Here is a 25,486-nt window from a genome sequence, read left to right as displayed (position 1 = left end):
ATGGATGTAAAAATGAAATTTGGGTTAGATTCTTGACATTTTCTTGCGTAGCCGGGTTATTTCCTAGTTTTTGCTTTGCAGTTTGCAAACTATTTTCCTTCTAATATGAATACAGTCTAGGAAATAAATTGGTGCCATAAAATCTTGCCATGCAAAATACATAGGTGAATTTTAAATCAAAGGAAGAGTAGCAGAAGCTTTTAAATACTGTAGATCTATGGCTAGTTAAATATTATCCCTATAACTTTGTTGGGCTGTATTTAGCTTGTAGTCGATTCCTTCATGCCTTCCTGGAAATGAATTGTAGTCTGACACGTTTCTGTGCCTTCGTTGTGTTGCGGGCAGCGCTGCATCTTGGAGAGTCTCAGGGCAATCTTTATTTTAATACCAAGGAAGAGAGTAGGGAAGAAAACAGCCCAGTGGGAGCGTAGCTCCAACTTCCATTTGTGATCTACTTGCTTTGTTTCCTGGGGAGGGCGCTAAAGCAGCATTTTCTAAATTGCATTCCAAGTGAGACTTTTTTTTTGAGATGGCGTCTCGCTCCGTAGCTAAGGCTGGAGTGCACTGGCACCACCTCCGCTCACTGCAACCTCCGCCTCCCGCGTTCAAGCGATTCTTTCGCCTCAGCCTCCCAAGTAGCTGGGACTACAGGCACACGCCACTACACCAGCTAATTTTTGTATTTTTTGGTAGAGATAGGGTTTCAACATGTTGGCCAGGCTGGTCTCGAACTCCTGGCCTCAAGTGATCCGACCACCTCGGCTTCCCAAAGGGTTGGAATTACAGGCGTGAGCCACAGCGCCCGGCCGGAAATGCAGCATTCTTATCCTCCCTATTTTCAAAGTTCGTTTGAAGACAGTTAACATGTTTTAAATATCCTGACTAGTATTGTATCTCTGTACAGTTTTGTTTATTTCAGCACTTCTCAAAATTACTTGATAATAAGAGGCGTTCCTATTCTATTTGGAACACCTTTGATCATCCTGTAGAACGTGAATATTCCACAAAATATAGTTTAGGCAATACTGTGCTACAATATCATTTAAATACATGAAAACTTTCTAAAATATAATAGGTGAAGTTTTTCATTATGTACATCTATCCACATGACAGAAATTATGCTGACATTTAAAATTTTCAGAGAATAGTGACATGGTAAAACTGTTTACAATATAATGTTAATTAAAAAACAGCAAATACAACTATATCCAAAGATTTCAATTTTGTTTAAAAAATACTTACTATGCATATAAAAGAAAAACTATAGGAATTATGTATGCTTAGACCTCAATTGTGGTGGTTCTTTGGCAGTGGGATTGCAGATTAACATGTATTATTTTTTTTAATATTAGAAATATCTGGTCAGTCACAGTGGCTCACCTGTAACCCCAGAACTTTGGGAGGCTGAGGCAGGCTGATCACTTGAGGTCAGAAGTTCGAGACCAGCCTGGCCAACATGGTGAAACCCCATCTTTATAGCCAGGTGTGGTGGTGTGTGCCTGTAGTCCCAGCTACTCGGGAGGTTGAGGCAGGAGAATTGCTTGAACCCGAGAGACAGGCTTGCAGTTAGCCAAGATTGCACTCCTGCTCTCCAGCCTGGGCAGGGTAAAAGAGTGAGACCCTATTAAAAAAAAAAAAGAAAGAAAGAAAGAAGAAAGGAAAGGAAGGAAGGAGGGAGGGAGGGAGGGAGAGAGGGAAGGAAGGAAGGAAGGAAAGGAAGGAAGGAAGGAAGGAATTTCCAAATTGTTTGGAATAAGTATATTAATTTTAAAAAAGATTATTAAAAACTAAGAAAATTTTGTTTGCCATCTGAAATATAATGCTCCTCATGTTAAATCTTGTTCTGCAGATGTGTTTAGCAAACTATTCTTCAGAGTGTAAAGGACACTCTCAGTAAACGACATTTCTGAGATGTAGAGACTTAGAAGAAAAGCCAGCCCCTAAAAAGCTAGGCTGGTTGAGCAATGAGATCTCTGTGCACAAATTTTAAAAAGACATCCACAAAAGGTAGAAGTACAGAAAACAAAGACAGACAGTGGCCTGTGCATCTAAGAAAAGGAACAGCATAACTTCCACCCCAGAAGATGTAGGCCTTGCAGAAGATGCTTTTAAGGTATTATTGAAAAGAGTAAGGCCATAAGGAAAGCTGCATGTACAACAGAAAGGAGATCTCAACTCTTGCTTTATTTCAATCTTCTTAAGAACTTAGGGAAAAGTCACCTTTACAAAGAGGAAATGGAAGACTGGGTAGGAGAAGAGCTTCTGTGAGCCAGGCCTCAATTTGGTGTGAAGAAGAACTGAGTTATATTCAAACTTGGGATGGTGTAGAGGGTTTCCAAGAAGCCTGTGGGAGTAGGTGATTTTTCAGATCCCTTTTGAGTTAGGTTCTTGGATAAAATTGTTTTTATATGAAGCTAGTTTGAGAAACTTTTTCCTCTGGATGCTGAGATGCTGAGGTGGAAAAAAAAAAAAAGAAACAAACAAAGTAACCTTGAGTCCCTGCAATCCAACAGGACACAGTGGAAAGAGGTTTTGGAATCAGTTTGCTTCTGCACTCTGCCCTTATTAGCTGCATGGTTTTGGATAAAATCTACAATTTCTTTAGAAGTCATTTTCCTCAGCTACCCGGCCTGGTACATAATGGAGCTTAGTTTTCCCTTTATGTCGCTTCCAAGTTAGGGTGCTCACCTGAGTCAGTGTCTGCCAAGCCTCATGGGTGCTTCCATGGCCCTAGTTCTCCAAACAGCATTTTAATTCTCTCTAGCATTCATTATTTTTATTTCTCTTCTCTTTTTCTATCCTTGTTTCCTTTTCTTCTCTACCCCTACTGCACACACACACAACTCATATCTTTGAAAGAAGTATAGTTTTTGTGTTTTTTTTTTTTAAACAAAAAGCTTCTGGAATAATGTTTATGTGATGAAGGATGCATTTATTTTTCAAAATCTCCAGAATCTGGTCTTCAGGAACAGTATTCTAATCTGTGTATGGAAAAGTCCCAGAAAATTAATCCTTTTATATTGCATGTACTCCAAGAACTGGATGAAGAAATTAAAAAGGGGTAAGAAAGACAAATACTTGATTACATCAATAGTGTTTGCTTATATTCATTGTATGAAAATCTTAAAATATTGAGTGATTTTATAGCCATTTGAAAATGCTTGGTAAAATGGACATATCTTTTGATTTGGGTAAGTAAGCAGATGAGCAACAGTGTTAGTAGGTTTTAGGGTGGTACAGTAGTTAGAGAAGAGCACTAGAGCAGGAGTATCCAAGCCTGGGCTCCAGACTGATCTTTAACTCCTGTGAGCTGGGTGACTCTTTTTTTTTTTTTTTTTTTTGAGATGTAGTCTTGCTCTGTTGCCCAGGCTGGAGTACGGTGGTGTGATCTCAGCTCACTGCAACCTCCGCCTCCTGGGTTCAAGCAATTATCCTGCCTCAGCCTCCAGAGTAGCTGGGATTATAGGCACCTGCCACCATGCCCAGCTAATTTTTGTATTTTTATTAGGCAAGATTTCACCATGTTGGCCAGGCTGGTCTTGAACTCCTGACCTCAGGTGATTCGCCCGCCTTGGCCTCCCAAAGTGCTGGGATTACAGGCATGAGCCACTGTGCCCGGCCTGAGCTGGGTGAATCTAAGCAAATCATTGAAGTTTTCAATGTTGTTATCTATAAAGTGGGGATACTGTGTGTGTGAGAGAGAGATAAATTATATGGGATCTTTTAAAGCACTTTACAGTCTGCAGAATGTTAAGTAGTTTTAAGTTACCCAGTATAAATACATACTTGGAAGTCTACTTACTATATGCTTGCTTCCAGTAAATGTTATCTGTGATATGATTATTTACACATGAAGGAAACATATTTTTACTTCTTTACTGGGTTTCTATTTCAACTTTTTTTTTTTTTTTTTTTTTGTATTTTAACAGACTAGAAGGAGGAATCACATTAAACATTGCTGGTAACAATCGCTTAGTGTCAGTAGAAAGAGTTACAGGTGAAGATTTTTGGATTCTTTCCAGAATTTTAAAGAATTGTCTGTATATTAATGGTATGCTTCCATAAGAATCAATACCTCCTGCTTTTCATTGATCTGATTTTAAGCATTCTTTATAAGGAATATCAGCTTCTATTCATCTGTGCTTCAGGTTTGGATATTGGATATAACCTTATAAGTGATGTTGGTGCATACTATGCTGCGAAACTGCTTCAGGTATTATTTTACTATAAAATGTCCTTAGTTCTGTTTACAGTGAAACCAGTTAGTCTGATGACACACACACAAAATACCAGTTTTACCCAATGTCAAGGGTCCCAACTCTGTGCTAGAACACTTGAAATACACTGGAAACCCACTGTGGATTTGGTCTCAACGAAGCTGGTGGCTAGAGCTCCTGAGTTACCTTTAGCAAACTTGTACACCATGACTAAATATATAAACCATATCCACCTTTCAGACTGATCAAAACTAAATATAGTTTTTCCTTTCATTTACATTGTAATTATATTTTGTTTACATGAGAATGATTTTTTTTTCCCTTAATGGTAGTTGTTTTTGCTAGGATACGGTTTTTCTTGGTTATAAAGATTTTCTTTTGAGGTAAATACTTTATATATTGTATGTGTGTATGTATATACATGTATGTAAAGTTAACCAATTTCCAATAATAATGTGTAATAGCTTCTTTTCTCTTATAGAAGCAACTTTATCTCACTTACTTAAACCTCATGTTTAATGATATTGGGCCTGAAGGTGGAGAATTGATTGCTAAAGCACTACATGTAAGCATTTATGTACTTCAAACTAACGTTTTATTTGGAAATTTCAACTTCTGATAGCATGGAACCAACAGAGTCCAATGTTGAAGTGAACTTAGTTTAATATTATAGGAATATATATTTTTATTTACTTTATTAAAGTGTATACATTACATGAAAATTTTTGAAGTCATAGTTTTACTAAGATTTCATTCACATACGTAAAATTTACCCTTTGAAAGTCTTCAGTTCAGTGTTTTTTTTCAAGTATTAATACATTCACAGAGCTGTGCAAGAATCACTACTATCTCTGTTTTTAGAACGTTTTTATCACCCCAAAAAGAAAAGCCCTAAACTCATTAGCAATCCCTCTCCATCTTTTCTACCCCCCACTCCCCAGCCCCTGGCAGTCATAACCTACCTTCATCTCTCTATATAGTTGCGTCTTATGAACATTTCATTTAAACAGAATCATACAATATATGGCCTTTTGTGATTGGTTTAATGTTTTTAAAAGTTTTACAGTTTTAGCTCTTTCATTTAATTCTTTGATCCATTTTAATTTTTGAATACAGTATGAGTCCCAATTTTATTCTTTTGCATGTGTATATCCACTTGTCCTAACACCACTTGTTAAAAGACTATCTTTCTCCCATTTAATTGTCTTGACAGCTTTGTCCAAAATTCAGTTGATCATAAATATGGGAGTTTATTTCTGTACTCTCAATTCTGTTCCTTTAATCTATATGTCTATCCTTATGCCACTACCACACTATCTTGATTACTATAGCTTTGTGGTAGGTTTTGAAATCAAGAAGTGTGTCCTAGTTCTTCTTTCAGGATTGTGTTGGCTCTTCTATGTCCCTTGCATTCCATATGAATTTTAGGTCAGTTAATCAATTTCTGCAAGAAAAGCAGCTGGGATTTATTTTATTTTGAGACAGAGTTTCATTCTTGTTGCCCAGGCTGGAGTGCAATGGCACAGTCTCCGCTCACCACAACCTCTGCTTCCTGTGTTCAAGTGATTTTCCTGCCTCAGCCTCCCCAGTAGCTGGGATTACAGGAATGTGCTACCACGCCTGGCTAATTTTGTATTTTTAGTAGAGATGGGGTTTCTTCACCTTGGTCAGGCTGGTCTCGAACTCTGAACCTCAGGTGATCCGCCCACCTTGGCCTCCCAAAGTGCTGAGATTACAGGTGTGAGCTGCCGCGCCTGGAAAGCAGCTAGGATTTTTTTTTTTTTTTTGAGTCAGAGTTTTGCTCTTGTTACCCAGGCTGGAGTGCAATGGCACGATCTCGGCTCACCGCAACCTTCGCCTCCTGGGTTCAAGAAATTCTCCTGCCGCAGCCTCCTGAGTAGCTGGAATTACAGGCAGGCGCCACCATGCACAGCTAATTTTTTTGTATTTTTAGTAGACATGGGGTTTCACCATGTTGACCAGGATGTTCTCCATCTTTTGACCTCATGATCCACCCGCCTCAGCCTCCCGAAGTGCTGGGATTACAGGCGTGAGCCACCGCGCCCGGCCGCAGCTGGGATTTTAATAGGAATTACGTTAAATCTGTAGATCACCTTGGGGAGTATTGTCATCTTAAGTTTTCCAAGCCTTGAACATGAGATGTTTAATTATTCAAGGCCTTTCATTTCTTTCCGCAATTCTCTGTAGTTTTCAGTGTGAAGTCTTACACTTGTTAAATTTGTTCCGTTTTATTGTTTTGGATGCTATTGTAAGTGGAATTGTTGTTCTTAATTTCAAGTTGTTCATTGTTAGCATATGGAAATACAGCTGATTTTTGTATATTTATCTTATGTCTTGCTATGTTGCTGAACTCATCTATTACTTCTAACAGGTATTTTTGGTGGAATCCTTAGAATTTTCCCTAAGCAAGATGGTGTCACCTACAGAGTTTTACTTCATTTCTAATTTGTATGGTTTTTCTTGGCTAATTGCCGTGGCTAGAATCTCCAGCACCATGTTAAATAGAAGTGGTGAGAGGACATCCTGTTCTCCTGATCACAGAGGGGTTTGAATTTAGAGATAATTATTTACACTATTATATGTCCTAATATTTACTCATTAGGATGATGAAATGTCTGTAATTTCCTTTGTGAAATATTTATCAAATTATATTACCTTAAAAGTGATATAGGAGGACTGGGGAGGGACTGGTTAATGGTACAGGACCAGCTTCGGGGATGATGCAGATGTTTTAGAACTAGCTACAGGTGATGACTGCACAATGCTGTGAATGTATTAAATGCTACTGAATTGTATACTTAAAAATGGTCACTTTTGTTATGTGAATTTCACCTCCATTTTAAAAGTGAAGTGCTATTATTTTCTTAAGATAAATGTACAGATTTTTCCAGTGAAAGGAAAGTTTGTTGAAATATGCTTTATTTACTGGTTATTGCGTGGGCATGTTTCTTGGGCATTCTTTCTACTAAACTATTAAACTAGATTTTTATCTGTTATGGGAGATTCAATGTTACCTTTAAGGAATATGTCCTGTTCTATCTCCCCAAAAATTGGAGTCTGCAAATAGTAATGCAGTCTCCTAATTCATTTAATTTATAGAATTTTGTGGATTAAAAATTAAATAAGTTGCGATTTTTTTCCTTTTCAGAAGAATCAGACTCTGAAATACCTAAGAATGACTGGAAACAAAATTGAAAATACAGGTGGAATGTTTTTTGCTGCAATGCTGCAAATTAATTCATCCTTAGAGAAATTAGATCTGGGTGACTCTGATCTTGTGAGTAAATTGGTTATGAGAAAATCATCCAGATAGTGGGTCTTAGAGACCAGTGAAATGAGAGTCTTGTGAATGATTAATTTTGCCTGTTATATCTAATGAGAGAAAAGACTATTTACTATAGTCCAATTTTATTAATTGTACTATTAGACATAACTGTACTATTAGACATAATAGTACAATTAATAATAGTACAATTAATAGTCTGATTTTATTAATTGTACTATCATGTCTAATTTAAATTATTAATTGTACTGTCTAATTTAAAAAATTAAATGTTTTAAATTGTAAAAATTTAAAAAATTAGACATAATAGCACAATTAATAAAATCGGACTATAGTAAACAATAACACAGAAAAGTTTAGGAATAAAAATATTCCTAAACTTCCATCTATATAGGTCATCTTAAACTGTATGCAATTTTTAGAAAAAGATCATGTTTACTTTAATTAAACAAATATTACTTTATTCATACAATTTTTTTTTTTTTTTTTACTTTTGAAAATACTTTTTAGGCTGGGTGCAGTGGCTCCCGCCTGTAATCCCAGCACTTTGGGAGGCCCAGGCAAGCAGATCACCTGAGGTCAGGAGTTCGAGACCAGCCTGGCCAACATGATGAAACCCCCATCTCTACTAAAAATACAAAAATTAGCCAGGCTTGGTGGCAGGAGTCTGTAATCCCAGTTGCTCAGGAGGCTGAGGCAGGAGAATTGCTTGAACTGGGAGGTGGAGGCTGCAGTGAGCTGAGATCATGCCACTTCACTCCAGCCTGGGCAACAGAGTGAGACTCTGCCTCAAAACAAAAGTACTTTTTAGTAGTTATTTATATTGTAGCATAAAAACTTAAAATGATGATGCTAAAAGCTGCTCTGAAGCCGGGTGACATGACATGTACCTGTAGTCCCAGCTATTTAGGAGGCTGAGGTAGGAGACTCTCGAGCGCAGGATGAGGTTACAGTGCACTATGACCATGCCTGTGAACAGCCAGTGTACTCCAGCATGGGCAGCATGGTAAGACTCTGCCTCTAAAAATTAGAAAAAAAGATGACAGTTGCTTTGAGCCTTCACCTGGCCTGATAACGAGAAATTTGTGTTTTTTGCGTGTCTTCAAATTCCAGGCTTCACTTTCTCTGACATGCTTTCAAATCTTCAGGCCTACTCTTGGGAACCTGTTGTATAGCCTCAGATTAACGCACAATCAATGTGACATGAAAATAAGATGGGCCAGGAGGCTCTCAGATTCTGAAGGTCTGAAGGATTAACGTTTTTTTTTTGTTTTTCTTTTTGTAGTCTCACTCTTGTCACCCAGGCTGGAGTGCAGTGGCACAATCTCAGCTGACTGCAACCTCCGCCTCCTGAATTCATTCTCCTCCCTCAGCCTCCCGAGTAGCTGGAATTACAGGTGCCTCTCACCACACCCAGCTATTTTTTTGTGTGTGTGTTTTTGGTAGAGATGGGGTTTCATGAGGTTGGCTAGGCTGGTCTAGAACATTTGACCTCAGGTGATCCACCTGCCTTGGCCTCCCAAAGTGCTGGGATTACAGGCATGAGCCACTGTGCCCGTGCCAGGCCAGGGTTAACTTTTTTTTTGAGATGGAGTCTCTCACTGTTGCCTGGGCTAGAATGCAGTGGCACAATCTAATTTGGCTCACTGCAATCTCCACCTCCTGGGTTCAAGCAATTCTCCTGCCTCAGCCTCCTGAGTAGCTGAACTACAGGCGTGTGCCACCACGCCCAGCTAATTTTTGTATCTTTAGTAGAGACGGGGTTTCACCATGCCTTGATGATGGTCTTGAGCTCTTGACCTCGTGATCTGCCAGCCTCAGCCTCCCAAAGTGCTGGGATTACGGCGTGAGCCACCGCGCCCAGCTGAGTTAACTTTTTTAAGGTGGTAGGCGCAGCCAGTGTGGTTCAGGGAAGACATTAATTTGGTATTGATCGTCTCCACCTACTAGTCATTGTGCTAGATACTAAGGATTCAACAGTGAATCATATGGCCTCTGCCCTTATGAAACTTATATTTTAGTTGGGAAAACACCAGTAAAGAAATAGACGAAAGTGGTACAAAGATGACTCAGTACTCTGATAATGGGGAGAAGTAATTCTGCTACAGATGGCTGCCTAAGACTTGAGGAGGTAACATTTACAAATTATGAAGGACGAGTGAAAACTGTCATGGAGAGTGTCCATGTCAAAACCTTCCAGGCAGAGCATCCAGCATGCACAGACATTAAGACAGTGCTTCCCTTATGCAGTCATTTATTTGGCAAAAAAAAAAAAGATAGTGCTTTGCTAAGTGTGGCATGGGTGGCATTCCTGGTGCAGAGTGAGGTAATTTTCATACTCATATGTTTATTTTTACAGATGCTGTTTATTTCAAGGGATTACAATTTTCCAGTTAGCAGTGATACAAAGTTTTATTTTAAAATAAACATAAGTGAAAAAGTGAGTTGATTTAATGGGAAAGTATTAAGTACATAGTGTCAAATAAAGTTTGGGCATGGTGGCTCGTGCCCGTAATCCCAGCACTTTGGGAGGCTAAGGCAGGCACACTGCCTGAGCCCAGGAGTTTAAGACCAGCCTTGGCAACATGGGAAAACCCCATCTCTACAAAAAATACAAAAATTAGACAAGGATGGTGGTGCATGCCAGCTTCTAGGGAGGCTGAGGTGGGAGGATCACTTGAGCCTAGCAGGTCAAGGCTGCAATAAGCCCTGAGTGTGCCACTGCACTCCAGCCTGGGTGACAGAGTGAGACCCGATCTCAAAAAAATAAAAAAAAACAAATACAGTGTTAAGTAAATATTTTGCATACTCAGATTTGGCAAAAATCATGAGGGTGGTATATGAATAATGAAATAGCAAGTCTGACAATATTTAAGATCTGAGAAGTCAGAATGGCTGAGCAGACCAAGTTAAGAGTGCCTCAAAGTCAAGGTGGAGAGGCTTATGGGGACCAGATAAGGCGAAGCTGTGTGGGGTGTGGGTCATGGGTAAGGGGAAGAAGTGGGTGTTGTATTATAAAAGCAAATCATGGAAATCATGCAAAGGCTCTAAGGGGTAACAATCTGATTGGTGGTTTTAGATCACTGGTTTCTCTATGGAGAATTAAAGGGTGGCAAGAGGAAGCCATCTGACCAATTAGTTACTGTAGTAGTCCAGGTGAGAGGTGAGGACTTGGGCTTGGGTGATGGCCACAGAGATGGACAGGAACAGAGTAATTTGAGACATCTTTTGGAGGCAGCAGAACCTGTAAGACTTACTGATCAACTGGGAAGAGGAATGGCAGAGTGAGAGGAAGCCCATGGTTTCCAGCACACTAGCTGGGTGTGTATGGTAGTGTCCATCACAGATATGGGGGAGAACTAAGCCCTTCCAGTCAGACAGAGAAAGGGAGGCCTGTGGGATCTGTGAAAAATGTGATTAGTAACCTCTTCTCACCACACACACTTAAGGTACTCGTATGAATATAAAAGAACGTTTGCATAAAGTTATGTGTTTCCTAAGTAGTATGAGCTCTAGCTGGGATCCATATAGGAGCTTGAAGGTGTAGGAGTAAACCTAGAGGCAAACACCCAGGAAATGGATACTGAAAAGTTAAGAAACTCCAGTAACAATTCATTTTTGAATTTGATCAACCTATAATTCAAAGTGCAAGGAATGCTTAAATTTTAAAAACAATTTTATGAGAATGCAGGTAACTGATCTTGAAATGTTTACGTAGAGAGACTGTTATATACTTTGTAAGATTCCTTAACAAACTTACCTGTTTTTAGGGGATGCAAAGTGTGATGGCAATTGCTACAGTACTAACTCGAAACCAAGCAATTAAGGCAATAAACCTAAACCGACCTATCCTGTATGGTGAACAGGTATGCATTCAAAGTGATGGTAGTTAATATAACAACATGAATAAAACTAAGGTACTACTAAAGGTTTATGTCAAGGTACATGAATACATTGTATTTTTAGAGATGTACTTACTATATCTTTATAAACTACTATTTGTAAAAATGTTTACAGGATAATTATATCCATCCTTGGTAAGCCTTTTATAACTAAATATGCTTTTAGATATTGCTTATTTAAGCAGCAAACATGTCATCTTTTCTCTTGAAACTCAAGTTCTGAGTAAACCTGTGAGGTGAAGTCAAAGTAATTAAGATGAAAGCATAAATAGTGAAGGTTTTAAAAGCCAGACTATAAGAGCCCAGTGTGAACTGTTTTATTGTTCGTTACATTGGTATGGCTGAGCCATTACGCTTTTGAAATTATGAGTAATAAAAGCCAAATGTATGTGAATAGCAGTCTGGAAAGTCTGGACTTGATCCTATCTATAGGTAAGCTGCTTGCTGGAGACAGAAAGATGAGTAAAAACATGGTTCCTACTTTCAAGACTCTAGCTCCTTAACATCCTTCTGGGTGGCTTTCTTCTCCTATCACTCGTAAACAGCTAGGAAATAAGAACTCTCTTTATCATTGGTATAAACAATAACATATCTATTAGGAAAAGTAAACGGTCAAAGCACTATATAAAGTTCAGTGTTTAAAATTCAATGTTTGGCCGGGGAGGGTGGCTCATGCCTGTAATCCCAGCACTTTGGGAGGCTGAGGCAGGCGCATCACCTAAGGTCAGAAGTTTGAGACCAGCCTGGCCAACATGGCAAAACCCCGTCTCTACTAAAAATACAAAAATTAGCTGGGCATGGTGGCAGGCACCTGTAATCCCAGCTACTCTGGAGGTTGAGGCACGAAAATTGCTTGAACCCAGGAAGCAGAGGTTGCAGTGAGCCAAGATCACACCACTACACTCCAGCCTGGGTGACAGAGTGAAACTTCATCTCCGTCTCAATAAATAAGTAAGTAAAATTCAATGTTGAACTTTGAACTTTTTTTTTTTGAGATGAGGTCTCTCACTCTTACCCAGGCTGGAGTGCAGTGGCATAATCTCGGCTCACGGCAGCCTCCGTCTCCTAGGCTCAAGTGATCCTCCCACCTCAGCCTCCTGAGTAGCTGGGACCACAGGTATGCACCACCATGCCCAGGTAATTTTTTCTGTATTTTTGGCAGAGACAAGGTTTTGTCATGTTGCCCAGGCTGGTCTTGAACTCCTGAGCTCAAGCTATCTGCCTGCCTTGATCTCCCAAAGTGCTAGGATTACAGGCATGAGCTATCATGCCCAACCAAACTTTGAATTTTTTAAATGACCAAAGCACCTTAGATAATTTAAAATTATCCACCTCACTGTTCCTCCTTAGCATGAATAACTGAGAATTAACAATATTTTAAAAGTAGTATTCTCATATACAGAAGTGTATTTTGCATTCTTTCCTACGTAGATCTCTCTTTATCTCTGCACTTTTTGGTACCAGAATTTTTGTGGTTTTACATCATGTTGTTTCATATACATAAATCCAATCTGTTCAACAAGATCCTCGGAATCTTCAAATAGATTCCTTTTTAAAAAATACTTAACAGACTAGCAAAATACAGCTCAAAGTAGCCATGCAGTGAATTGCTTCACTCATGATTCATTCAGACCATGAATATTTGAATGAAACCTTAAGCCAGACACAATGCTAGTTAGGTGCTAGAGGTATTATAGTCAACTAAATTACATAGCACTTGTCTTCAATGAATTTTGTCTAGGTGGAGGGAGCTCAACAAGTCTGGAGAGTGATATGCTCAGGGTGCCATGGGGACATAAGGAGGGTAATCGAAATCAAAGGGGAGGTTTAGTGTGCTAGGGAGGTTCTCAGATTGAGGACATGACAGGAGATTTGAAGGCAAAATAAAAAATTTCTGATTTTATCTCTGTGGAAATATATTTACATACAGGAGATCACATCATAAGCATCATCTCTTTTTAAAATATGTTGAGTGGTGTCATTCCTAAATCCACCTGAGGATGCTTCTTATTAAAAGCACCCTTGTTGCTCTCGGCCTGGCACTTCTGACAGCCAGCTAGGCTCTAGCCTGTTTTGTTCTCCAGGACAGCCACTACCTTTTTTATTTTGAGACGGAGTTTCGCTCTTGTTACCCAGGCTGGAGTGCAATGGCACGATCTCGGCTCACCGCAACCTCCGCCTCCTGGGTTCAGGCAATTCTCCTGCCTCAGCCTCCTGAGTAGCTGGAATTACAGGCATGTGCCACCATGCCCAGCTAATTTTTTGTATTTTTAGTAGAGACAGGGTTTCACCATGTTGACCAGGATGGTCTCGATCTCTCGACCTTGTGATCCACCCGCCTCAGCCTCCCAAAGTGCTGGGATTACAGGCGTGAGCCACCGTGCCCGGCCCTATTCTACTCTTAAATGGTTGTGGAGTAGGATTCTCTTGTGCTTTCCTCCTTTGCTGTTCCAATACAAACCTGCAAATCTATTCCATTTAAGGGTATTACTGTTTTGGCTTGGTGCTGTGGCTCATGCCTGTAATCCCAGTACTTTGGGAGGCTGAGGCGGGTGGATCACCTGAGGTTGTGAGTTCGAGACCAGCATGACCAACATGGTGAAACCCTGTCTCTACTAAAAATACAGAAATTACACGGGAGTGGTGGCAGGAACCTGTAATCCCAGCTACTCAGGAGGCTGAGGCAGGAGAATTGCTTGAACCCTGGGGGCGCAGGTTGCGGTGAGTCGAGATCGCGCCATTGCACTCCAGCCTGGGCAACAAGAGCGAAACTCTTGTCTCAAAAAAAAAAAAAAAAAAAAAAAAAAAACAAACGTTGGGGGGTATTACTGTTTTATTACCATGGAGGAATGGGATAACAAACAGCTGTTAAGATATAGGATTTCACCTTTAATGCTCATTGGCATTATCTGGGGAGCTTGAAAAATACTGATTCCAGGTGCCACTCTAGACAAATCAAGTCACAAACTCAGTGAATGGGACTAAAACCCTTTACTATTTCTGACAATAGTTCCTGCTTTAGTTAGGATAGCCCAGCTTTCAACCTTTGCAGCCTAAAACTGCAATCAAGACCCAAACACAAAAACATACTGGGTTTGTCCCGAGCCTGGCAATAGGGAGAGCAATAGTGGAACCCCCTTAAGTGGTTGGTTAGCATTTTTAAAGATCCTATTCTACGTAGCATTCCTTTGGTTATATCTTTTCAGTGTCAAAGCAATTTCAGCAAATACAGAATTAGAGAATATTGAACAACAATAAATGCTTTGTAGTCCGCTTATGGAACACTTATTTTGTGCTAGATACTTTTTGTTAACTTATGTGTGAGGAAAGCATAATTTCAACTACTTTACTAAAATCGAAACTGAGACTCAGCAAGATGAAAATATTTGCCCAAAGCTATGTAGCCAGTAAAATGTAAAGCTGGTATTGACAGATTTGATTTTTATAAAGCTCATGTACTTTCTGCTATTGCTATGTGGTTTCATTTAAAGTTTTTTTCAAAGTAGTTTTATATATAGCAAGAACATATATATAGTTATCTATGTTCATCATCAGCATTTCCAGTAACTAAAAAACTTATACAGCAATCATGCAAGAGCACTTCTTATCACAAAATACTTTGGGCCATTCATTTGAAAATATGCTCTGATTTTGTTAAAAACTTAAAATGCCCGGTATTCAAATATTCATTGATGCTACGTATCTTTTGCCTAGAAGCGGCTAGATTATGGAACTTTAAAAAATAGTCTTCTGATGATCAGAAAACAAGAATAAAACCTCTTAGGAATTTGAGATGATTATAAAAGGGAAGAATCAGATATATCACAGGGTTAATGAGTGTATTCTTAATATAAAACCAAGACTGGGAAATGTCTATTTTGTCTGAAAACCATCAAGAGTAGAGATCAAGAATTAAGTTCAAGAACATATGGAAGTTACAAAAAATGTTTAGAGACTCAAAAGATGGATTACATGCTCTATACATGATGGGACCAATTGTTTTTTTTTCCTTTTGAAATGACTGATTATTGTTTTTTAAAAAATCCAAATTAACCAGCCTTTTACATCACTTAGTCACCATATTTTACAAGTGCCTGCTACCCTCATTTCTGAGGAGGTAGAAGATATCATTTGTGGCAAAGATACTTTTTAAATAGACCAAACAAATGCAGTTTTAACCAATATAACCTTTTAAAAAAGCTAATTTAAATAACAGCATATGTTTGAAATAAACATGTACTACTTCAAAATTATATTTTAGAAATAAGACTTTATCCATTTTTAGGAAGAGTCCACAGTCCATGTAGGCCGCATGTTAAAAGAAAATCACTGTCTTGTTGCACTACACATGTGTAAGCATGATATGAAAAACAGTGGTATACAACAGTTATGTGATGCACTGTATTTGAACAGTAGCCTGCGCTACCTTGATGTCAGCTGGTAAGTGATAATTTGCATGTTAATAGTTCAAAGTTGCCGGGTGCGGTAGCTCACGCCTGTAATCCCAGCACTTTGGGAGGCCGAGGCGGGTGGATCACGAGGTCAAGAGATCGAGACCATCCTGGTCAACGTGGTGAAACCCCGTCTCTACTAAAAATACAATAGCTGGGCATGGTGGCGCGTGCCTGTAATCCCAGCTACTCAGGAGGCTGAGGCAGGAGAATTGCCTGAACCCAGGAGGCGGAGGTTCCGGTGAGCCGAGATCGAGCCATTGCACTCCAGCCTGGGCAACAAGAGCGAAACTCCATCTCAAAAAAAAAAAAATAATAATAATAATAATAATAATAATTCAAAGTTAAATCATGGGACTAATTTATATAAATATTCATGGTACTTGGGATACTCTGTTTGACATTATTTCCAATGATTAGAAACTGCAACCATTTGTCAACCTTTTGTCCTAAGCCTTAATATTTATTTACGTTATACTGTTATCTTTTTGTAACATGAATGAGCAATTTAGTTGTGTAAACAAGAATGAAAGCAGTATTTTATGGTGAATTTTCATTAACTTTCTTGGAAATCAAGTGACTAAAATAAACCTCTACTAAAACAGAAAGTATTAAGTTTTCAAGCATCTTATCACTATGAATAAAAACACTATTTCATATTTTCAAATATAACTATTTTTTCTTTCCCAGCAATAAAATAACTCAGGATGGAATGGTGTATGTGGCTGATGTACTGAAAAGCAACACTACCCTGGAAGTAATAGATCTTTCCTTTAACAGAATAGAAAATGCAGGTGCAAACTATCTCAGTGAAGCTCTTACTTCACACAACAGGAGTCTTAAAGCGTTAGTATGGTTTTATATTTAATCAAAATAACAGAAGAGCAAATTATTAAATTCTAACCTCAAACCCTTTCAGATTATCATGAAATATGAAAACTGAGCTTCTAAACTGACATTGTTACAGTAAACATTTCTATTTTTCAAACGTAATTTTTACAATTAGACTGATTCTATTAACAATTCCTTCAAATTAAGGAGAAAATTTGTATTGCTTATGTTATTTATCCTCAATTCTAATAGAAAAATCAGAAGCATTCAATATGATCAGACTTTTAAAAATAAGAATGAACTAAAGAATAAAATACTTGGATGGATTTATCCAGAAAAATATATCTGCTATCCACTCAAACATTTACGTAATAATATAAAACAAAAGACTTTCAAAATGTAGTTACCTCTACCAGGTACCTTAAGGATCTAATTAGAAAACTAAGTTTCTTGGATTTTCGGAATTAAATGGTCAGTATTTTTACCACTACATTAAAATATACTGAAGAATAATGCTAAGACTGTACAAGAAAATGTTTGTAATAAATGCTGTTGCTAATTTTTGCACTCTTTCTTTGTGGAACTACTGGTTTCAGGTTGTCAGTAGTCGGCAACAACATAGAGGGAGAAGGACTTGTTGCACTTTCACAATCAATGAAAACAAATCTCACATTCTCTCATATCTACATTTGGGGAAACAAATTTGATGAGGCTACGTGTGTAGTAAGTTTTAAGTTTTTTCCTTCACTGAAGGCTTTTTCTGGGATCATCTCTCTAACATCAGATAGTATTTACAGGTGCCTGAGAAATGGTTACACAGTGAGACACTGCAGTTTTGATAATTAACGTAAGTCCTAAAAATTAGCTACTAGAGAGTTTGGTGGTTGAAATAACAAAAGATATCAAATACCATATATTAGTATTACACATCACTGAATGACACAGTTCTAATTCCTCTAAGGTTAAAAAAAAATCATAATTATTGATTTGATGTAGCAAAATTTCTGATCTGCTCCCTAACAATTATACCAAAATATGGAACTGGAGAGATACAGTACAAGCTATCAAAATATTTGGCATATTGCTCACATAAATACAGACAGTCTTTGATAATACTTTCAAAACAGAAATTATGGTAACAGTTTTCATTTGGAAAGAATAAGGGGAAAAGTAGATGTTAACATTCTCAAAATTTGCAAAAGGACTAACCAAAATTCCACCACTGAAAAGAGTAATAAAACATACAGTATTGTCACATCCCCCCCGCCTAAAAAAAACCAACCCTTAATTTTAGAAAAAAATCCACAATCCTTTAGATTCTACACACCAGAGCTGAATAAGTTGAGTTTGGAACTGGAACTAATGATGAATGACAAGCTAAAGCAGAAAGCAAATTTGACTTTTAAATATTTTAATGTCTAAATTTCCACCTTTCTCTATAATGGCAACCTTACTGACAGCTCAACATATTTGTATGACTCTTTACATAGATACTAAGGATTATGGCTCATGCCTCTAATCCCAGCACTTTGGGAGGCCGAGGTGGGCAGATCACGAGGTCAAGAGATCAAGACCATCCTGTCCAACATGATGAAACCTCATCTACTAAAAATACAAAAATTAGCTGGATGTGGTGGTGTGCACCTGTAGTCCCAGCTACTCGGGAGGCTGAGGCAGGAGAATTGCTTGAACCTGGTAGGCAGAGATTGCAGTGAGCTGAGACAGTGTCACTGAACTCCAGCCTGGGCAACAGGAGTGAGACTCTGTCTCAAAAGACAAAAAACAAAACAAACAAAAAAATGTATAAAGAAAACTCTACGGCCGGGCCCGGTGGCTCACGCCTGTAATCCCAGCACTTTGGGAGGCCGAGGCGGGTGGATCACGAGGTCAAGAGATCGAGACCATCCTGGTCAACATGGTGAAATCCCGTCTCTACTAAAAATACAAAAAATTAGCTGGGCATGGTGGCGCGTGCCTGTAGTCCCAGCTACTCAGGAGGCTGAGGCAGGAGAATTGCCTGAACCCAGGAGGCGGAGGTTGCGGTGAGCCGAGATCGCGACATTGCACTCCAGCCTGGGTAACAAGAGCGAAACTCCGTCTCAAAAAAAAAAAAAAAAAAAGAAGGAAAGCAAGAAAAATTCTACAATGAAGAAATAATTAATAGTCCAGCATCTAATACTATGGAATTGTCTCTCTTAGCATAAATCTGCAGATTAGATTCAAGGGGATCATAAACTCTATATAATTGTATGTCCAAATCTGGGATTCCCTTTATTTTTCTAAGGAATGGGTAACTAGCTATCAGCAGATTTTTGGAATGTATACAGTAGCTGTCCTACCCAGTCCCCCTACCTATTCCAACTTAAGAACCTATGAGGGACTTGAAAATTTTGACCATAGGAGCTTTGGTCCACAAAACTGGTAGTATAGAAAATTAACTCTAGGAATACAAAATGACAAAAACATGTCTAATACATTAAAACTTAGAAATAAGTTTGCAACATTATAATTTCATTGTGTGTAATTAAATGAATAAAAATCTACCTACAATACCTGGAAAATATTAAAATTCAGCAATGTAATTCAGAATATTTTGTTTTAAACTACAAATTAGCATGGCTAATTTAAATATTTAAATTTATTTTAGGACTGTAAATTGAATACATTTTTTCTTAATGATGTAGTTTTTCTTTTCTTAAAAATCCTAGGCATATTCACATTTAATTCAAATGGGTCGTCTAAAACCAGACAATACAGATGTGGAGCCATTTGTGGTAGATGGACGCGTGTATCTTGCAGAAGTCTCCAACGGCCTTAAAAAGCATTATTATTGGACATCAACTTATGGAGAATCTTATGACCACTCATCTAATGCAGGTTTTGCTCTTGTTCCTGTAGGTCAACAGCCATGATAAAGAAGCTCTAAAATAATTTTCATAAATTTGTCTTATTACTTTCACAGAGATTAATATTCTATAGCCTACTTGTTTTCTTTCATAAATTAAAACAAGTTACTTTTCTCAAATGTGTAAAAGATAATGGCTGTATTAAATTTTGTATAGCTGTCCACTGTGAAAAACTGAGTATGGTTAATTTTTTTTTTTTTGAGACAGAGTCTCACTATATCGCCCACCCTGGAGTGCAGTGGCACAAGCTCAGCTCACTGCAACCTGTTTCCCTGGTTCAAGCAATTCTCCTGCCTCAGCCTCTCAAGTAGCTGGGACTACAGGTATGTACCACCATGCCCAGCTAATTTTTGCATTTTTAGTAGAGATGGGATTTCACCATGTTGGCCAGGATGGTCTTGATCTCCTGATCTCATGATCCACCTGCCTCAGCCTCCCAAAGTGCTGGGACTACAGGTGTGAGCCACCATGCCTGGCCAGAGTACAATAATTTTTTTTTAAAGAAATTTTGTAATATAGTGACTAAAATTCTAACCCTGGAGAAACAGGCCAAGGAACTAGACTAAAATTCTTTTTATAATGAAAACATAACCAAGCAGTGAAATAGCATACAAGTAAAGTTCATTACAGGTATCTAACTGAAAGTTATTAAGTAGTATTAATAAAAAGGTTTTATTGGTAGTAGCAAATTACCAGTGACTTTCAAAGATTTCAAAGTTCAGAAGTTGAAAAAGTATTCTACCTATCCTATTTAGGTGTTACAGACAGGTATTAATAACAATTTCATAAATACAGGCAAATAGATATAAACACACACATACCTCTTTCCAACAAGTCAGTGCTGTCAGCTCCTCCTACCCTCCTTTCACAGACAATCACTATCCTGACTTCTAACACCACAGAGTAGTTTTGCCTGTTCTTGACCTTTATATAAATGGAAGCACACAGTACACACCTTTTTTGTGTCTGGCTTCTTTTGTTCAGCATTATATTAGTATGATTCATTTATGTTGTTTAATGTAGCAATAGTTTGTTCACTTTTTATTGCTTTGTAGTATTCTTCACATGCTGGGCAGTAAGGAGTCTAACGGATTCTGCAAAGAGTTTGCTTTCCCAGGCTACTATCTCTTCCTGTGTGCTATGGAAGGGACCCACAAGTTCCCGTATTCCCCTAAAGAGAGATTCAGAAGATGGCTGAAGGGGAAGCAAGTAGGCTTACCTTGAGCCCACAATGGGGTGCACGTGGTAAACCTGTAAGCTGACCTACACTGCTGCTTGGGGCAGAGTTGCAGGTGATAGAGCCTCAGACAGTTTTTCAAATCCAAGAGAACTGAGATGAAGTCAGTTCAACCAAGTACAACCGGGCTCTCATCAGACTAGGAAAGACTTGGTTACTTATTTTATAAGCTGCTTTCTGCTACAACACAGGTCAGTATAATGCCCAGAGAATGGAAGAGCTCAAGAAAGATTCCATCTATCCTGATGCCACTGTCTTGTAAGATGTGTCTGGACACTATTTTACAGAGACAAAGGACAGGAATAAAACAGCATTTCTCCAAAAGATTAAGCATTACCTTAAAATCCCTTAAGATATTATAAATTCTGTTCCCTTTATATCAGACTAGATTTTAAACTGGCTAAGACCAAAAGTTAATTTTTCCTAGACTTACCACTGTGTATGGGCTCAAGAGGAAGGACATGTAAGTTCCACAGGAAAACTCTCACTTCCTCTGCACATCTAAATTATAAACAGCAAATCTGCAACCATATTGTATCTGTTGTACATTTCATTTTCCTCTTAGCAGTCATCCTTTAAGACCTAGCTCAAAGACTGCTTCACCTTACACTGCTGCAGATCGTTTTATGCTCATTTTACAATGTTTCAAGTTTGAAAGCAAAAATAGTTTGTGCTTTTCAGATACTTGAGAAAATAATGATCGTCTGCCTTAAGTTCTCCTTTTCAAACTTTTCTATAGTATTATTCATTATCAAGTCTTCTTAATATCTACTCCAATCATGTGTCTGGTTCTGCTCCCACTGTCATACTACACCTGCCTTCCAAAGGACCATTGTACTCCAATTATCCAACCCAATGTTGTCTCAGATTTACATCCTGATTCTCTGTACCATGTGACCGCTACAAAGGCACTTTAGTCTCCCAAAATTCGTGCCAGCTTGGTTTTCTTCCTATCTTTCTGTTGTAACTTCCCATCTCCTTTTCCATCTTTGCTCATCCTTTAAATGAATTTTCCCCCAAATTCTGTCCTTATCTTTTTTTCTCCGATACCATCTCCCAGGGCTGCCTTAATCATTTCTATAAATTATTAGCTGCAAGGTCTGTATCTCTAGCTTTAAATTCTCCTAGTTCAGGCCCCATTTCCAACCACTACCAGACTTTTCATACATATCTCACCACCAATCAAATTCGGTACCTCAAAATTGCTTCCCTTCTCTAAATGTGCTCCTTAAGACTTATCTTGATGTCAATGGCATCACCATCTTCTCAGTCACCAAGATTAAAGCTTAGGTGTTCAATTTGGTGCTGCCTGCTTACAAGGAAAATAAAGTGGCTCAGCCTGTTTAAAAAAAAAAAAAAGGAGATTTAACATAACGATACAACAACCACAATCACTGGCATCCAGGTGCAGAAAATGATCATGGCTCTGTCACCTCAGTGGGATTGCAAAGACAGAAACTAAAGCCCCTTCGGATCTCTTTAGGGCAGTGTCTTGGCTCTGCAAACCTGTTTCATTCCTAGCTTTATTCTATAGATCAGCTTTCTCTGCTTACTCATCATTTCCTTTAGACTTTAGGTTGCTTCACTGACTTCTAGGCCAGTTCTAAATGATCTTTTCATTTATAGGTGTATCATTACCTGATTGTCTCAGAATGTCATTGCTCAAATTTTTGAGAAAGAATCTGACCAGCTCAGTCTGGCCTATGAATTGTTTTTCCCTGGTAAAATATCTTGTTGCTGTGGTCACAAGTACGGAATCATGTGTTAGAAACGTGGCTGTCTAATCCCTGCCCTCCAGCACGCAACTGTGGTTGGCATGTGAGAACATGGGTTACAAACCTGGCTATCTAATCTCACTCCTTCAGCAGAGTATGGGTAGAGAAACTATTTCAAGATGGTATATGTGTAGTACTGGACGTGGCTCTGACTTCCATCTCCTCTCTACTTAATGCTTTCTCTCCATTCTGCCTAGTTCATTCTTCAACAGCTATGTGCAAATTCATCCTATCAGCCATCTCCTCTTGTTTGCCTATCCAGGTAAGAAGTGACCATTTCTCTGTCCATTCTACTCCTATTGACTGCTCAGCCATTTCCTTTCTTGCCTTTCCCTACGAAAACACTCACCATTCTGGCTTTTCTTATTGCTAGTTATATTCATGCTTGGGATTTCCATTTGACTGTAAACTTAAGGGTAGTTTATCTTTTTTATCTTTGCAGCTTTATGTATTCTGATTTGAATTTTTTCCCAGCATTTGAAACACTGGCCAGATATTGTTATCCAAATATGTGGATGCTCACATCCATGGTGTTTTAGTAAATTTTTTTTGAAAGTAAATACTGTGTTTACATGGTAATTATCTAATTTCTTAAACAAATACAGATGGTCCCCGACTTACGATTTCTTGACTTTACAATGTGCGAAACTAATACATATTCAGTATACTCCTTGACTTATGATAGACCTGTAAGCCAAGGAGCCTCTGTACAGCAAACCTCTTTTGAACGAATAGAGGCAGGGGTTGCAGAGGACAGAAGAGAAGACTATATTATCTCAAAAAATTAATGCTCTAGTAACTACATATCAATATTGTCCATAAATGAGTAAAAATGTAGAATTTAAATAATTTTACTTGATGGTATTTCTAGTCAAGTTCTAGGTACTCAAAATTCCCAGGTAAAATACTGAAAATTATATTCAAGAGCATCATTTTAAACTGCTTCCAAAGGTAAAACACCAAGAAATGTTTAAGGCTGGGCATGGTGGCTCATGCCTGTAATCCCAGCGCTTTGGGAGGCTGAGGCAGACAGATCACCTGAGGTCAGGAGGTCGAGACCAGCCTGGTCAATATAGTGAACCCCATCGCTACCAAAAATACAAAAAATTAGCCAGGTGTGGTGGTGCATGCCTGTAGTCCCAGCTACTTGGGAGGCTAAGGCAGGAGAACTTCTTGAACCCAAGAGGTAAAGGCTGCAGTGAGCCGAAATCATGCCAGTGCATGCCAGCCTGGGCAACAGGGTGAGACTCTGTCTCGAAAAAGAAAAAAGAAAAGAAGATAGTTCACATGTTTGGTATACATTAAAATCACCTGTGGGGCTTTTCCAGCATACATATGCCCTAGGATCTGTCTGGTTCAGTAGATATAAAAGGCCATAGAATGGGCCTGGATACTGTTATTTCTTAAACATGTTTCTGATATGCATTAAATGTTAGAACTATTTAGGATACTTAAAAAAAAACTAGTACATGTACATTATTTCAACTACTCACTTGCACAATTTCTGTAGGACTGAAACACAGAAATGATAAGCTACCGTTGCAATGGAACTAACAGAACCATTACCTTTGAAAAAAGATCTTCTAAAATTTGTCTATCAAAATCATCCTGTGAAATTAAACATAAAACAATACCATTTAAAAACAGCAAAAAAAAATTTATATAATCTACGGTTTCCTTTAAAATAGTCTAAAATCTAACAATACAATAGGCATGTCTGATACAAATATAAAACAAAATTAAATTCATTTAGAAAATAGTTTCTCAATAAGATCTTCAGCTTCTAAAGACTTTCAAAAACATTTGTAATACTGAAAATAATTACTAATAGACCTTTCCCAAAACACTGCATTATAACAAATATAATTAAAGTTGGACTTAACTAAAATGGTAATTATGAGTGTTAGAATGATACCAGATACAACTAAATATATGCATATTATGATAAATAATAGCACAGCATGAAGAGAAGAATGGCAAAGAAGGGATACTGTCTTCAAATTTTCTTTACACGTCATTCTGGAAGAGCAGAAGATGATGACAACTCAAGCCATGTCAATTTAAATAAAATTACTTTAGCTAAGAAGCAGATAATGTGATCAAGAAAAGCTCAATCTTAGCCATTTCAATCATATCAAATAATACTAAAAATAATAAATTTGAAGACTAGTCTATGCAAAGGCAAAATGCTAATTATACCAAAGGAAATCTGGCAGCTATTGCCCTTAGAGAATCATGACATTACTGCAGCAGTTTTCTGTTCGTTAGATGCTTGGATTAATGAAGATATAAATTAAACACAACCTCTCCATTTTAGCAAACTTCCTCAAGAGGCTGAGTCTTTTAATTTTAATTTCTTCACATTCCAATAAATTCCTATCAAATGTAACCCAGAAGACATTAGATGAACATTCTAATGCTTTATAAATTTTATTTAATTTATTTATACAAATATAAATATGTGTATCCAGTATTTTAACTTAATACACATGAGTAGTTAGATTTCTTAGATGAATAATCAAATATTAAATTTGTATCATACAAAGGTGGTATTTCAAACTCTATTCAATTAGGTCAGTCCCACCAGTGGCAATTTATTATGAAAATATGGTATGTGGGCTGGATGTGGTGGCTCACACCTGTAATCCCAGCACTTTGGGAGGCCGAGGCAGGTGGCTCACGAGGTCAGGAGGTAGAGACCATCCTGGCCAACATGGTGAAACCCCGTCTCTACTAAAAATACGAAAATTAGCTGGATGTGGTGGTGTGTGCCTGTAATCCCAGCTACTCAGGAGGCTGAGGCAGGAGAATTGCTTGAACCCAGGAGGCGGAGGTTGCAGTGAGCTGAGATTGCGCCACTGCA

At 38.2% G+C, this 25,486-nt stretch overlaps 1 protein-coding gene across 2 annotated transcripts in view; it reads left to right on the top strand.

The window, feature by feature from the left end:
* Positions 1-1,662: 1,662 nt before the first annotated feature.
* The window catches only part of LRRC34 (leucine rich repeat containing 34), a 38,002-nt gene continuing 14,178 nt past the window's right edge, over positions 1,663-25,486 (top strand). Inside the window, exons 1-11 of one of the 2 annotated variants that reach the window (XM_064378900.1) lie at positions 1,663-3,061; positions 3,930-4,051; positions 4,149-4,213; positions 4,699-4,782; positions 7,387-7,515; positions 11,292-11,387; positions 15,709-15,863; positions 16,565-16,720; positions 17,302-17,428; positions 19,414-19,582; positions 19,819-19,934. In XM_064378900.1, coding sequence (XP_064234970.1) covers positions 2,988-3,061; positions 3,930-4,051; positions 4,149-4,213; positions 4,699-4,782; positions 7,387-7,515; positions 11,292-11,387; positions 15,709-15,863; positions 16,565-16,720; positions 17,302-17,428; positions 19,414-19,582; positions 19,819-19,922 — 1,281 coding nt within the window. In that variant the 5' untranslated portion in view covers positions 1,663-2,987 and the 3' untranslated portion in view covers positions 19,923-19,934. Of the gene's footprint in view, positions 3,062-3,929; positions 4,052-4,148; positions 4,214-4,698; positions 4,783-7,386; positions 7,516-11,291; positions 11,388-15,708; positions 15,864-16,564; positions 16,721-17,301; positions 17,429-19,413; positions 19,773-19,818; positions 19,935-25,486 lie in introns of those variants that run through there. The other variant, XM_012470965.2, reaches the window with a different exon arrangement.

This window comes from Aotus nancymaae, unplaced genomic scaffold (assembly GCF_030222135.1).
Source record: "Aotus nancymaae isolate 86718 unplaced genomic scaffold, 86718_ANA_hifiasm-v0.15.2.pri h1tg000019l, whole genome shotgun sequence".
In the NCBI taxonomy this organism is placed as follows: domain Eukaryota; kingdom Metazoa; phylum Chordata; class Mammalia; order Primates; family Aotidae; genus Aotus; species Aotus nancymaae.
The sequence above is the reverse complement of the archived record's forward strand: the minus strand, read 5'-3'. Positions and strand labels throughout refer to the sequence as shown.